This window comes from Trachurus trachurus (genome assembly GCF_905171665.1).
Source record: "Trachurus trachurus genome assembly, chromosome: 7".
Classification (NCBI taxonomy): Eukaryota; Metazoa; Chordata; class Actinopteri; order Carangiformes; family Carangidae; genus Trachurus; species Trachurus trachurus.
In genome coordinates this window covers 33011375-33028034 of record NC_139901.1, presented here as the reverse complement: position 1 = coordinate 33028034, position 16660 = coordinate 33011375, and the positions used below count along the sequence as shown (strand labels likewise).

Sequence of the window (16660 nt, the reverse complement as noted above, 5' to 3'; positions counted from 1 at the left end):
AAAGCAAATCAAAAACATGAAAATCCAAGACTCAATCATGCAAGAATATGTCTTTTTTTTTTTTTTTAACTTCTTTACAGCAGATATTTTGTGGGGTTATGTTTCCTGGGTAATATGGTTTTTCTATGATGTTTAATGCCTGATGCAATTATTGCCTGCATGTTGACTAGTAAAAGAAAATATGACAATGAAAATCCACCAGTTGTGATGACCAAAAGTTCTTGTTTAGACAGTCACAATTTGTCTTTGTCTATCAGAAGAATAAATCAAAAACTCATTTTGTCTAAATGATTTGACCAAAACTATAAAAGACAAGGTGCTACCAGTTTTTATTTTAAAATAAAAATTGGTTATATTTTACTGTTTTCGTGTGTTGTTCTATTGTCTGACACAAACACCTTTCATCAATAGTCTGATGAAACTACTTATCTTTAATAACCATGAAACCTTTTCTACAACATTGTAGTACAGGCACGACGCATTACATTTACTGAAATACTGTATTTTAAAGTACTTAAATGATCTATTTCATACCGACCCAACAGTTTTTATGTATTAATAAGTCTATAGTAGTTAAATATGACAAGGGGCCATTCTTTCTACGATAATATACAGTTATTTTGTACCAAACTAATATTTGTAAGGGGTTATGTTTACATTATGGTATGGCTAATTAACATAGCCAACATTATTTAAGTCTGAGACAAACAGATGATCTGTATTTGTGTCGCATAATTCATTTCTAGGTCATGTAGCTTGTTGTTGCACCATGAATCACTGTGACTCTGAGATGGAGTGGTTTTCCAAAAGAGGAAGAAATACTTTGATAAGTACAATAGGCTGCATTGCAGGTAAAAGTCCTGCTTATTTTCTTATGTAAAATTACAGTTTTAGCAACAGCAAGTGTTCTAAAAATGTTTTATTTAATTAAAATACATTAAAATCTATGAGGATTGCTCATAACTTTATTAGTGATGTATTGCAACAGGAACTAGAGAATGCATTTCCTGAAGGAAATACGGGTGAATGCTGAAAGCTGGAAGCTGAATAAATTGTTGAAACAACGCTGAATGGGCTTTATGCACAGCTCCACTACTTCCTGAAATAAGCCAGCTCGTTTATTTCCTGTCTTACATTATTGGACCAACTGATTAATCCAGGTGTGTCTGATCAATGTTGTGAGGTCAGACACACCTGGATTAATCAGTTGGTCCAATAATGTAAGACAGGAAGTAGTGGAGCTGTGCATAAAGCCCATTAAGTGAAGAAATTGCTGAACCAATCTTGAAGAGATGAAACAATATATGAAGAGTATGAAATTATTGAAAATTATTTGAATTGTAATAGGTTGAAGATCAGTATGAAGAAAGTGTTCTAAAAATGTTTTATTTAATTATAATTCATTAAATTCTATGAGGATTGCTGTGTTACACAAACTTTATTAGATGTAATGCAACAGGAAATATTAGTAATCAATGATTTGACTCAGTGAAACAGAAATACTAAAGTGTAGTTGAGTATAAATTACTTTAGTATTAGATTCTAATCAGTTTATTATTGATCAATCCTTCATATTTGGGTTTGATCAGACACGTATCAGTGTTTTTAATCTGCTGCCCATTGATGGATGATGATGATGATGATGATGAGCCGTTGACTGTTGTCGGTGCAGCTGCTTTTATGAGTCCGCCATTTTAGGCGAACCGAGGACATTACCCGGTGACACCAGCAGGAAGTAGCTCTAGTCCGAAAATCAACCGTAGTAGACTCACTCAACGCAATAAAACACAGCAGGTCACGGTTTTCTGTGGATAAAAACGTGTTTGGTTTTAAATTAAACAAATTATAAACCACACGAGTTGTTTAAATGTCAGCTAGCAACACGAAGAACCGTCGTGTTTTCCGTTTCACCCTCTGAGAATCAGCGCTTTCCATCGCGCTGAAGTTCGCTTCATAATCGACATGTAATGTTTACGTTGTGATTGACAGTATTGTCAGAGACGTTCTATATTGGTATTGTAAATTTTTATTCATTTACTATTGTTAAATAAAACAAATCCTCCAGACAACAACTGGGTTAAAAAACTACATCTATTTACACTTGTGAAATAAGTTTAGACAGTTTAAAACACAAACCTGAGACCTGTTTGTGAACATAATTTATATTTTCACATTTAGACCACCGCGCCTGCATTCACCAACAAACAGAGAAGAACCTGTTTTAGTATTAGACAGTGTGAACAATAGGCTACACTAGAAAACTACAAACTGGATGGAGGAAATAAAGCTGAGATACCTCCAACTCAGGTAAAACTAGGCTACATGTTTCTCCATATGTTTGATTTGACTATTTTATGAAATGAGTGGTTGTATAAAAATATTTAACAGCAAATTTATCTGGATGGGGTTTGGATCCTCCCCATAACTGGAAATCTAGGATTTTTCAAAATAGACAGTGTCTCTATAATTCACACACATCTAGAAATATAAGTGAGTATTAAGTTATTTTTTTCTTATTTTTTATTGAGAGACTTATCTTATGTCTTACAGTCTATGGGTAAACACAGCTACTTTATTCTTCTTCTTTTTTTTCAAAACTTTGTTTCACATTATAAAACAGTTTTTCAGAATAAAATGCAACCATAAAGCACATCTATATGATATTATATGCCAGGGGGATTTTTTTTTTTTTTTTACAAGTTTACAAAAAAATGTTCAAGTTTTCACATATATAGAAAGTCTTAATCGCTTTCTGGTTGCTTGAGAATTTGATGGAGGTTATGTATTGCTTGAGCTCACCGCTAAGGTTTTTTTTTTTTAATGAACTTACATTTGTCAATATGAAAATTTGCCATTAAAATAATAAGGTTGATAATAAAAGTTATGTTGGCTTTTTCCTTGTTTTGTTTTTTTTGGTCAGGGAGCCCAAACAGTAGGCTACAATTCCTCCAAAACAAAATAAAATCACCATCAACAGGGTAAACACGACAGCTACTCCCAGTCTGAAGCGGACTTCGGTGTCGTCATTATTCTGGGCGTTTCCATGGTGACATCAGCAGGTCGGTCGCTGCTGTGCGCGCGCACTGACACGTCTTCCTCCTCCTCCTCCTGAGTTAACACACAGGAATAAATAAATAAAGAGTCGGAGAGTGAAGCTTGGAGCCGAGGAGAGGACACACACTCACTCACACACAGGTCTGTTGTTCACCGTGACACCGCCGCCGTGTTGTGTTCGAGTCCCCGGTCTGTCGGTCGGGTTGTAACGGTTTTTAACGGTTATTAACGGAGAAGAACGAGCAGTCTGACGCCGTCGAACAGAGTTGAGTTTAACGTTAGCCAGTTAGCCAGGCCGCTGCGAGCTAAACGCGTTAGCAGCTGCTGGTGTTGGTTAACTTAACTTACCTCAGTCTGTTTGGGACACTGCACCGTGTTTAACTAGAACCGTCTCTCCTGCGGCTAACAACACGTTTATTTATAAGTCAAATAAATATAAATGTGTTGTAATAGTTGAGCTGTTAGCGAACAAACACAGCTAAGTTACAGATGCTAGTAGCCTGTTAGCTTCCTAAACATGACGCTGTGCTAACTGTTAGTGACAGGAAGCCGCAGCGATAACGATAAGTTGTTGTGTAATGTTTCACCTGTTCATCCAACTATTACACTTTAACCACAGGTTAGAGGTGAACCAGCCGTGTGTTGTTGGAGAATGTAACGTTATTTATCTAGGTGGTTGTGAGCTAAGTTAACACGTATTTTAGAGGAAGTGTTTTAGCTTATCTGATGGAGAAAGAAACCGACCGTGTTTGGTGTTGAATCTTCTTACGTACAGTTGTTAACGTTACATAAACCCAGTGTAGTGTAATGTAGTTAACGTTATTATTATGAGATATAAGGTAGAGGAATAATGTAGCAGGAAATTCAGATTTTCATCTGAAATAAATGTTGTGACACAGGTTCTTCCGTTTGAAATGTTACTCAAGTGGAAGTACAGAAATAGCAGCAGCAAAGTGAAACTAAAAAGTAAAAATACTGTCAAGACCACCCAACCTGAGACCAAGACCACCACTGTGTTCAGTCCCAGTCCTCATAATAATAACCATGTGTCTTGATATTAACATTATTCCCCCTCAGCTTAAAAAGAAAAGATGATTTGATGTAAAATCTAAACCATATTTAATGTAAACAAAGTTTGGATTGAACAGACGAACACAGCACAGAAGCTGCTGAAGTCTCCTCCAACTGCTGTCATGGTGACAGATGGTTTAACACAAGCAGAGACTTTGGTACAACTATTTGAATTATCTGTAATTTATTGAATTACATCACAGAAACCAAATTGGTGGTCTTGAGTACAACATCTGAAGTACAACAACACCGGCTGTTACATGAACCCAGTGTAGTGTCGTTAACATGAGAAGTTTCCTCACAGATACTAAAGTAAAGTAGAATGAGATGATAATAATGTGGCAGGAAATTCAGATTTTCATCTATAATAAATGTTGCGACACTGGAACTTCAGGTTCTTCTGTTTGAAATGTCACTAAAGGGAAAGTACAGAAATAACCGCATCAGAAGTGAAACTTAAATTTTTTTTTATCATTTTGCAGCAGGACACCTGTTAATGTTAAGATATTGGACTGTTTGGACTGTTTAAGATATACTGTCAGAGGTTAAATTCGTACCAGTGTTTCACTTTAAACTAAACACGTGTTTTGTGTCTAAAGGTTTAATTACAGAGCAGCATAAATTACATACACAAGGTAAAGTCTGTGTTAATAATAATAATAATAATAAACTTTATTTGTATAGCAGATTTAAAAACACAGTTACAAAGTAAAAATAACAGTCATCAAAAGCATAAAACCAAAAACCTGATCTGCTTTACAGAGTGAGATTAAACAGTCAGGATGAAAGCATGGAACCATAATCAGAAAGGAACAACTGGTCCTGAAAACAAAGATAATAATAATAAAACAAATAGAACAAATTAAATTAAAATCAGATAAAAACAATAAAAGCGTTGTAAATGTAGTTGCTGAATGATTTTTTTTGTCTATGTTATATTTGTATAATCTGTGGTCACAACTCACACGTGTTTCTGTCCATCAGACGTCAGCTGATCCCGTCTCTCTTCACACGTCACTTCCTGGTTCCATCATGAACGTGTTTGACCGCAACATCAACTTTGACTCTCTCTTCAAGTTCTCCCAGATGTACGTACACACACACACACACACACACACACACACACACACACACACACACACACACACACGCTCACCAACAGACAGCTATGTGCCGTACGTCATAGCTGCTGTACCTCCTGTTATCTGATGAGTTGTTGTCTTCATCTCTGTGTTGTTGTCGTCATTGTGTGTGTGTGTGTGCAGATCCCAGTCGACCCGAGTGCACCTGAAGAATGTGTACTCCAGCCTGGCCGTGTGTATGTTCATGGCTGCAGCCGGATCCTACGTCCATGTGGTCACACGCCTCTTCCAGGTAACACAGACTCAGAGAAAGTAGAATATGATGGAGGTCAGAGGTGTAAAAAACTGTCAAATGATCAAGTGGCCATGGATGTGTTTTTATGCTGCGCTCAAAACAACGTTACATTATTTCCGTTACATACGAGGACCACAATTTCACACAATACAACAATCACAGCTTAATTTAAAGGGACAACGAGGAGTTTTGTTAAAGCGAAGTGTTTTCACACTACATTTATGAGCCTCCGCACCGTGAAATTCTTTGACCGGTGCAAGACAGACTCATGTTTTCATTCATCAAGAATTAAAGTCAGAGGTTGGAAGACGATCACATACCGTCGTAGTTCCCACCATAAACGGAGATTCGGCGGCGTTATTCTCATGACTCGCGACAAAACCGAAAGTAAAGAAACGCTGGTCGGCTCGCCCAGCATTTCCACCACCACTAATAATAACAAAATAACCATAGAGACAAAACCATATATTTATCTAAAATGGACCATTAACAAGTGGTAACGTAGATTCATCCACATTAATATGAGACTTTTTTATTGTCGCGGAATTTTTCGTTCTGCCGCTGGAGAAACTCCTCGTTGTCCCTTTGAACATATTTCATATACTGCAATAATACACAAAAAATATGCATTAAAACCTCAACAAATAACTTAAAATGTTTATATTCTAACCTTTTAAGACGAGGGCCGCCATGTTTTGATGTTGTTGTGACGTCAAGTCGGAAAGTCGGAGCTCTGATACTCGAGTTTCCAACCTGTAATTTCCGAGTTCGACGCCGTTCAATTCGTTTTTGACAACTCGGAGCTCGTTTTTTTTCCGACTTCCGAGTTGTTTTGAACGCAGCATTAGTCTGGTCTTCAACCTTCACCTGTTGATCTTCACCGTGTCCTCGTCCTCAGGGCGGCGTCCTGTCGGTGCTCGGCTCTCTGGGGATGATGTTCTGGCTCGCCATGACGCCACACAACTCTGAGACGGAGAGGAAGAGACTGGCTATTCTGGCTGGATTCGCCTTCCTCACAGGTAAACTGGTTCATTCACTGGTTTATTTATTTAACAGCGACAATACAACACTAATCAACAGTATTTAAAAGAAACTGCAAGTGAGCCAGAGTTCACCACTAAAGCTAGTTCTCATCCGTCGTCCCTGGCCAGATGTTGAAGGCAACATAAAAACCAACAGAGCAACAATTAAGTAACGCATTAAAATACAACTGACATACGAATGTACCTGATAAAAGCTCATGATAACAAATAAGACGTGACCTGGTCACAGCTGTAGAAATTAGAATTTTTTAAGAGCGATAAAGTGTTTAATTGTTGAGTTAACAATGAAAAATGACACAATAATTGTTGTGTGTAGCTTCTTATAGAGGAAGTTCATCTCCTTATCTCTGTTTTACAGGAGCGTAATTGTCTGTCTTTAGGTTTTCTGGTTAAATTTAGTGTCTGTGATTGTTGGTCAGTTAAAACAAGACATTCTCTGTCTTTCTGTACTTCAGACAAAACAATGAATGACAGAATAGGTGATGAAGTAGTTGTCAGTTAGTTATTAGTGTTACATAACTCAGCAGGTGACCAGTGTTGATCAGAGTCTAACATCTGTCTCTCTGTCTGTGTGTCCAGGTGTCGGCCTCGGTCCCACTCTGGACTTTGTCATCGCTGTCAATCCCAGGTTTGTTAAAGGGATAGTATCTTTTTTTTAAAGTGGGGTTGTATGATCTACAAATAGCCCCTAAGTACTTTAATTGCAGTAGCAGACTCTCTGCACTCCTCCCGTTAGCAACGCCAGCCCATAATAGCCCTGCCCAGAGATTTACAACATACAGTGTTGTGAACAGACCCAAAGAAACGGCCTATTTTCACGGCCTAAAAGAGGTTTTACCTGAAAAAAAATACACAGTTCCATTGTTCACTATAATATAATTTTTTCCAGCCCTTCAAAGTTCAGGAAAAACACAGTTTTTATTTGGACCTAACCAACTGCTGATCGGCGGGCGCTAACCCTGGGCGGAGGGATACGTGAGTTGGTTAGGTCCAATTAAAAATGAAAATGAGAAGCTAACGACTGGAAACAAAGGGAACTCCATCATCCTCTGTAAAACACAGTCGTGTGTGTGTGTGTGTGTGTTAAAGAGTTTTCTGTCTCCTCAGCATCATCGTGACGGCCTTCATGGGAACCTCCATGATCTTCATCTGCTTCACCCTCAGCGCTCTCTACGCCACACGCAGGAGTTACCTGTTCCTGGGAGGTAGATTCACCTTTTTATTCACATTAAACAACATTGAATTAAAAAAAACTCCTCATGGAAACAGTGAAATTAGATTAAATGTCATGATGAATGTCGATTAAAAGTTAATACGGTCGATCTCATCGGATTTTCTCTTGATTGATGACAGATTCTGATGGAAACAGTTCTGTCTGATAAATTGTATATCGATTATGCTTCGTAGTCCAGCTGTTAAAGGGATAGTTCAACATTTTTGACAAATTGGCCCATTACCATAATCCCTATAGTCATAGCAGTAGGTTCGTTACCTTTATTTGTCGGTGCAAGCTGTTTTTAGAACGGCGGAGCAGAGCCGTGAGCTGCTCAGAGCTACGCTACGGAGGCTCATTATGGGATTTCTTGGTTTCCCTCATCAAACTCATCAAATACACAATCCAACAACTCCACAACGCTCTGGTGGACAAGTTGTGAGCTGCACATTCACCACGCTATGAGATAATAACACAACGTTACCACACAGAGTTGTTTTAGAGGGAAATTAATGCAAAACCGCTGATGCACGTTGCCTTCAGGGACAGTTTTTCATCACATTACATATTTTCTTTTTCTATTTCTAAATTATTCCATAGATTGACTCCTTTAATTGATAAACATCTTTGTTTTACATCTGTTCGTACCTTTTGTTATTAGTTCATATTTACTGGTTCCAGTCTGAAACATCCTCTGGACGCCACCTGGAAACATATTATTATTATTTGTTTTATAGATAATTTGAGCAGTTTTAAGCTCTTAGATGGAAACACACTAGAACCAACATTATTCTCATTAATATTTTTATTGATCAGCGAATGGAAACGTGGTTAAAAGTGAATCAACGAGCTCTGTCCTCTCTCAGGTACTCTGATGTCCGGCCTCTCCCTCCTCTTCCTGCTCTCCATCATGAACATGTTCTTTGGATCTCTGATGCTCTTCAAGGTATTTTAGATGAAGATGATCCTCTTCTCTTCTCGCTGCGACGAGCTCGGTGTCGCTGAGCTGTGGATCCTGACCCGTGTGTGTGTCTGTTTGTGTGTTTTCCTGCGACAGGCTCACATGTACCTGGGGCTGCTCATCATGTGCGGCTTCGTCCTGTTCGACACTCAGCTCATCATCGAGAAAGCAGAGAACGGAGACAAGGACTACGTCTGGTGAGGGTTTCATCCACCGCATCACTCTGAACCAAATGTCATGCAAATCCACCAGTCCCACAGGAAACAGCTGAGACAGAGCAGTGTCTGACAACGGTGACAGGAGCTCAGCTGTCACAGCCGGTTGTCACTCTTTATCACAGACACAGACTGAACTAGGAGTGTACCCGAACCCGAATACGTATTTATAAGTACAGGAATAAAGCTTTGATCCCGAATAGTTTTACTGTCCGAAGTTTCTCCTCATTATTCGGGAGCTTTTTTCTAAAGAAAAAGAAACGTTTGGATGAGCAGCAGCAACAGCAACATAACCAGGTGATTCTGGTTCACACTCCAACACAGTAGGTGGCGCTAATGCACCTTAACGTTGGTGCGCCGCCATAGAAGCACAACACCAGTAGAGCGCCAAACACGTTAGGGTTGCCAAAGACGGTTTCTAAACCAAGAGCTTCCATGATGAGTCAGCTTCCTGTATGATGTCACTAGGCTTCTGCTCGGCCACGCCCCTTTAGAGAGACCAGAGGCAGCCTGGAGTGTATTGACTCCAATGGGACAATTTAATGTGAACACCGATTATGGTCTGTCCTTTCTCCCCACAGTCACTGAAGTAAATTTTGGACTCATTTGTCACAAGTCACATCTCTTCTGAACAGTTTGACACCAAAATGGAAACTTTCAGACGGACACATCAGGAGAAAATCCACTTTGTTCCAGACCTGATCTGTCTCTACGACGACACACTCTCGCCAGATTTGGCTCAGATCTCCATGGCAACGTCAAACAAACGGCCGCAAACTCCCGTGAAAATTTTTGTCATGTTAAATATGACTGTTAGTAGTGTAAATATTTAATGTTATCAGAAGAAAATATAAATATCTCACTTTCATCTACCTACAGATTGTATAAATCCACACACACGTTCACAGACGAGGTGGTGACGGTTGGCCACGCCCATTTAGAGAGACAGGAAGTGAAACCAATTCTATCATTGGAGCCGCTCATGGAGGATCTTTCCATTTATTGAATATCTTTGCCGATACTTCCAGGGTCACCGTTCAAAAACTTAGCATTTTTCTCATTGACAATAATGGGAAAAGAGGCTAGCGGCTATAAAACGCTGGATAATTGTTTTTTGAGTGTCACAACTCCCGCAGAACGACTGGTTTCTCTACCAGAATTTGATCCATTCAGTCCGAGTACATTTGGAAAGTCTAGAACAGCCGCACCATTAAATTATTTTATTCCCGTTCTAGTTAGCCGAGAGCTAAAGCGGAAGTTAGCCGGCTAGCTCGGCGTAGCACTAGCTCGGCGTAGCTGAAGTCGGTGCGCCCACTTCCGGTTTCTTCCCCAAATCCGAATACAAATACTGCTCTGGTTGTACACCCCTAGTCTAAACTGTGGTTGTGTTGTGTTTGTCTCTGAAGGCACTGTGTGGACCTGTTCCTCGACTTCATCACCATCTTCAGGAAACTGATGGTCATCCTCGCCCTGAACGATAAGGTACAACACAACAACACAACACATACTGACTTATACAGGTGCATCTCAATAAATTAGAACATTATGGAAAAGTTTATGTCAGTTATTCAATTCAAAAAGTGAAACTAACACATTTTATAGATCCATTACACACAGAATGAAACATTAATTTCTTTTTAATTGTAATGATTAAAGCTTCACCTTTAACTGGGGATAATGCCTGGTCGAGACTGTTCTGGTGTGCAGTATAACCTGTCTTTCTTTAATGTATTTATGTATATTTATATGTTTTTTTTTATATATAGTGCTTCTCTAAAACAGCCACAGAAACAAAATTTCATTCAGACATTCAGTAGAAGTAGAAAAGTCGCGCACATCCAATAAAAAGGTGCTGGTCTCAAAAATGAATGAATACATAAAGAAAAAGGAAAAGAGGCGACCGCACACTCAAGCTCCCTTTACGTGATTTTATTTAGCACATCCAATAATAGTAACGTTTGGAGCGTGCTGCTCTTCTTCAGACTCACTAACCACATTCACTACAAGAGCAAAAGAAGAAAAGGATTGTTTACCTTATTAAAGGTTATAAACAGGTGTAATGTGCAAAATGTCCAAAGCTGCTTATTTGAGAATTGTTGAGTCACATCCCATAAACAGGCATGATGCTTTTATCCTAAATCAATAAGATTATTATTAATAATAGATTATCAATGGAAAGAGGCAGCAACAATTCTACTTCTTCATCAGGTATATGTGTATTAAAGGGATAGTTCACCCAAAATTCAAATTTCACTCATTATCTAGAGGGTTAGGGTGTAGCACTGCATGTCCATATAACGGTTACAAATGGATACCAACTGTCTTCGTAACAAAAAGACACACCAAAAAACATCCAAATACCTCCATGCTGCTCGTCTGTAATGTCCGTCTTGTATTGAAGCCCTGAAATGCAAAATTGTTCCGAAAAAAATAGAATAAGTCTATATTTCAAGCTTGTTTTGTAGCGGAAGCTCCTCTTCCCGGTTCGTCCAAATTGGACGGACCAGGAATTTGAATTTTGGGTGAACTATCCCTTTAAACTATGTTCAGGGTTAAACTATGAAATGACCAAAACAAGACGATTTAAATCATTAATCACGACTCATTTTACGATCATTAATCGTCAAATAAAACTTCCTGATAGTTCAGAATCAGCTGCTTCAGACTGAAACCCGTCGTCTCTTCTGATGATTAAACTAAAATAAACTCTGACTCTGTAACTGCAGAGTTTTTACCTCATGAAAAAAAAACATGAGAAATTCAACAGAAACTCTTCACATGAACTCATTCGTCCCTAAAAAAACCCACATCTAATTTATTCATTCAGTCTGGTCACGTCTGTCCTCACTAGTTCCTCTTCTCCTCCTATGACGATAATGATGATGGTTATGTGTCGTTTGTTAAGTGGTTCAGGCTTTTTAAAACTGAAACTCTATTTATTTATTTTGACCTATTTGGACAGATTAACATGGTCGTATGAACAGATGGTTCAGAGCTTCAGACTCAAACTGCTGCTTCTGTTGCTGTTTGTGTTTTCACAGGGATTCGTTGAACTCATTTTCCAGACTCATCCTTTAATGACTCACTATGTTTCCCTCTAAACGACGTTACATCACCACAACAACAAGTGTCTCATTTAGTTTTCAGAGTCTGACCACACACACACACAAACACACACACACACACACACACACACACACACACACACACACACACACACACACACACACACACACACACATACATACACACACTGCAGCTCAGTCAGTTTACAGTTTTTTACCATCGCTATGACCCGTTCTTCAACTCTAAAAACACTTTTTCAAAACTCTTCACACCTAAAACACACAATTCCCCAAACAGTTAATTTCATGCTCAGAATCACACAGTGTAACTAAACACAGACACACATTTCTAAAATACAATAATACACTAACACAACTCACCCAGTCTACTAAAACACTGACACATGTTGTCTTCCAATCACTTTACATGTGTCAGATCTGCTGTTTTACAATAGATGGATTATTGTATTGATCATAAACTGATGTACGTGCTGTAGTTTATTTTGAACCCCTGTAGCAACCAAAAACATAATAACAGCCAATAACGTAATAATTTTGGCCATTTTAAATGTAATAAAGCCAATAATGTAATAACATGCCAAAAATGTAATAAAACTTTTGAGCCAATGTCATATCTATTTGGCTAAAGAGGAGAAAGACCAGAGAGATGAAAGATAGTACGTATCTTGGATGAATAAATATTATGACTGTCATCCACTATTGATTATTAGCAAACTGCACAAAAACTGCAAAAAAGTATTTTATTTCCAAGAACTGCAGTCATATTTATGTATTATAACATTACTGGCACCAGTTATTACATTTTCAAAGGGTTTTAATACTAGGCCAATAACATAATAAGGAGCCAATAATGTAATAACTTATTACATTATCGACAAAAAGTTATTACGTTTTTGGCTCAAATGTTTTATTACATTATTTGCAGTTATTACGTTTTTGGTTGCTACAACCCCTCTTCATTTTTCATTTGTTGGGCATGAATTTTCTTCCTTTTTTTTGTAACACTCAGCCCATCTCAGAGCAGCTTTGCAGAATGTAGTTTATGAAAGAAGAAGACAGTAAATGACAGGATTTGCAGTAAACACTTAACTGTATTACAGTATTTGCAAATGAAAATTACTTAGAGTAAAGAGAAAGAAAATCTGCATTTACATTTGCTGTCATTCACTATTCACTAAAAAGAAAAAAAAAGAATCGGCTGCGATGAGCTGTGAGCTCAATCAACTGTTTTTCAAAAGCAATGAAACAAAATACAGGTCATGAATGTGTTTCAGTCTACGATGTGAATAATAATGCTGTTCACTTTGACCTTTAGGTTTGGCTTTGAACATGAGGTTTTCTGTTTTGACAAACCGTGTGAAAGCAATTGAAAATGTACCAGTTAACATCTATGTTGATGTTGTGGTAACTGTGTGAAGTGTTAAAAGTATTGAAAAACGGGTCATAGCGATCGTAAAGAAAAACTGTAACTCTGGACAGAAACGTTGTTCTCTAAAATGAGTTTAATTTATTACCTCTGTTTGAAGAGGAAATACTCAACAGTAAATGTACTCGGTTACTCTTCCGAGAAACATGAGAGTTGGGTCTTTGTTTCTTTGTATCTGTAGTGAGTCATGTGTGTTTTAATTCTGTTTTTTATCTGTGTTTCCTCTCAGGACAAGAAGAAGGAGAAGAAGTAGAGAAACATCTGAGGCTGGAAAATAACAACAATCAGTCATTAAAGGCACAATTTGCGGCGCACTTGGTGCTTTTCACTTTCTGTCTTCATTTCTTGAATTAACTCCTCTGTGGTCTTATTATTATAATATTATTATTAAAAATTCCTTTTGATTTATTATTATATTACATTATTTTCTTTTCTTTTCTTTTAGTTTTGGAACTTACACCCGGGGTTGAATGTAAGTTGATGGTACACTAATATAATGCTTAGTCCCGTCGTCTTTGGCTTGTGAATGGAGAGTCGTGTTGGCGCTGCAGTGATCGGCCGCAGCCTCTAGAGGGCGCCGTTGCTTTGTGAAGCAGCACTTAACGAGGACTTTTATATTACTGTCATTTAGTGCCATGGATTAATTAATTAAACATAGGCTCCTCCTCTTTAGCGGGTCGCCAGCTTCTCAGAATGATCCTTGTTTCATTTTGAACTTCTGTGATTTTATTTTATTTTATTTTTTTGTTGATTTTGCTTATTTATAGGTTTTCCTCTGTTCTTTTTCTTTAGTGGTGTCACACGATAAAATGTCCCCCTCCCTCCGGATTCTGACAACAGTTCCCCTCAGAAACCTCCTCCTACCTGATCGTTTTAGTTTTGTGACCAGGTTTTGAGTGTGAATGATGATGAAACCTAAAGATATCTGGATATAATTATAATAATTATAATAATAATAATGTCGGTGCGGAGAGGAAGCGTTGAGCTCTGGTTCTGGATCGAGGCCGCTGGAGGAGTCGGTTCAGTCTGTTCAGATTTACAACTTTAAACAAAACCAGTTCATAAATAAATAATCAATGATTAAAAACCAGTTCCCTGTAAATTTCCCTCCTGATTAATTAATTATCTGTTGTCTAGAAACTAGTTTGCCAAATGACGTGACGTTAACCTTTCAATTTGGCTTCTTTCTTCTTTTCTTTTTCTTTTTGGAAGTGTAAACTGTGAAGGATTTATTTTATTGATGTAAAATTGAAACTAATAATTTGATACATTTGCTCAAATAAATGTGTTGAACGTATTGAAAGGTGAGTGAGTGTGTCTCTGTTGGTTTACTATTAGATTATTAGGTTATAATTGGAAGAATTTATCCAATTGAGCTCCAGAAAATAAAAAAACATGTTGATCAGTCATCAGCTTTTTGAATGCTTGTGCAAATATTTTGCTTTGATTTAATATTTCTTTGCTTCATCAGACAAGAAGCAGTTCAACATATTATAACTAGAAATTGTATTTCCTGAAGGAAATGCGTGTGAATGCTGAAAGCAGCTGAACGCCATTGCTGAATTATAATTAGAAGAACTGATCAACATTTGCCAGACATTAACACTTGTTTTTTTTATATATTTGGTCTTAAATTTGCATATTTTCTGTCACTTCGCTGTAAATTTCATATTTTTCAGACAAACAGTTCAATAATGTATTTCAAAGATTAAAAAAAATAGAAAGGTCATTATATCAGTCAATTAAAGTAATTAAAGCTGTCAGCTGCAGCCTTAACAATGTCACCAGTGCATTAATCTGTAATTCACATATTAATTACATAAATAGAGCTAATTAACAGTTCTATAGACTTTGTAAGATTTTAGTAGTGAGTTAATTCTTCTTGTAAATTATATTTAAAAAGTCACAGATGTTGATGTTGAGCAGTTGAAACAGTTTTACTCCAGTTTCCTGTCTCTCTTCACTGTCCTGTCAAAATAAAAGCATAGAAATCCCCCCATGCAAATAACTTCAAAATAAAGTAACCTTCAGATTTGCACTGAATCCCTTCAGCTCTGTTAACGCCGTCACAGTTTCATACATGAACTTTAAAGAAGCACAAGGAGCTAAATGAAAACATTTTAATTAGAAAGTTGAAAAACGGCAGTCGGTACAGATCATACCTCTATCGGCTAAAGAACAAACAGCAACAGATGAGATGTTGAGATACGAGATATGAACAGAATCTACTAATAAAAGCCAGGAGCAAGTTTCACAGAAAGATTACAAAATTAAAAGATGAATGCAAACGATGTACATTTTAAAATAAATAAATAATAGAAATACATATTCATTGAATAGTGTAGCCATTTCTCTTATCTATGTTATTATTGCTGGTATATATTACCTTTAAATGTATTATGATTTAAAACAGACGTATTCTGACAACCTTCATCGGTCGCAAAGAAAAAAAAAAATCAACATGATCGATAAAATCGTTTATACATTTAAAACCGTGATGCATGATGAGTTTTTTTAGTAATTAAGAATCACAGACATGAACATTCATTTTTTTTAAGGAGCTCCGTGTTTTGTTTTGTTTTGTTTTATCCTCCCAGAGCAGATAACATGATGACGTGAAGATGAAACGATGCAGAGAACAGAAAGAAGAGTTTTTAAAGGTACAGTACAGTACATGATGATGATGTCATGACGATACGATGATGTCATGGCGATGATGTCAGCGCAGAAAGAGACACGCAGCAGAACAACTACCAGGAAGTGACAGCGTCTTGTGCTAAAAATCGTCAGCTCGGCCATGCGTCTGCAGTCCTGTTTTACATCAGAGTCCAAGTGTCCACAGTCACTTCAGAGCGTGTGTTTGTGTGTGTGTGTGTGTGTGTGTGTTGCGCCACATTATGTAATAATAACGTATTAAATGTTCACCTCATGATGTAATAACGCCGCATTTTGCACCAATCTGCCGCATTTTGTGATAAAATTCTTCAACGCAATATGTAATAAACTTTGCCGCATTTTGTAATAAGTTGTTACATGATGCATTAGTTATTACAAAATGCGAGTGTTGCACTTTTTCTTTATATAGAAAATTTAATAATTTGGTGCAATATGTATCAAATCTGTACAATGTACAATCTGCCGCATTTTGTGATAAAATTCTTCAACGCAACATCTAATAAACTTTGCAGCATTTTGTATTAAGTTGTTACATAAT

At 37.4% G+C, this 16660-nt stretch overlaps 1 protein-coding gene across 1 annotated transcript; it reads left to right on the top strand.

The window, feature by feature from the left end:
* Window positions 1-3077: 3077 nt before the first annotated feature.
* Window positions 3078-14743, top strand: tegt (testis enhanced gene transcript (BAX inhibitor 1)). The gene is made up of 10 exons (XM_083975372.1): window positions 3078-3195; window positions 5110-5213; window positions 5391-5499; window positions 6401-6521; window positions 7125-7173; window positions 7653-7750; window positions 8625-8704; window positions 8816-8916; window positions 10341-10416; window positions 13676-14743. The coding sequence occupies exons 2-10, from the start codon at window positions 5158-5160 to the stop codon at window positions 13697-13699; spliced, it is 714 nt and encodes a 237-aa protein (XP_083831498.1). The 5' UTR covers window positions 3078-3195; window positions 5110-5157; the 3' UTR covers window positions 13700-14743.
* Window positions 14744-16660: the final 1917 nt, after the last annotated feature.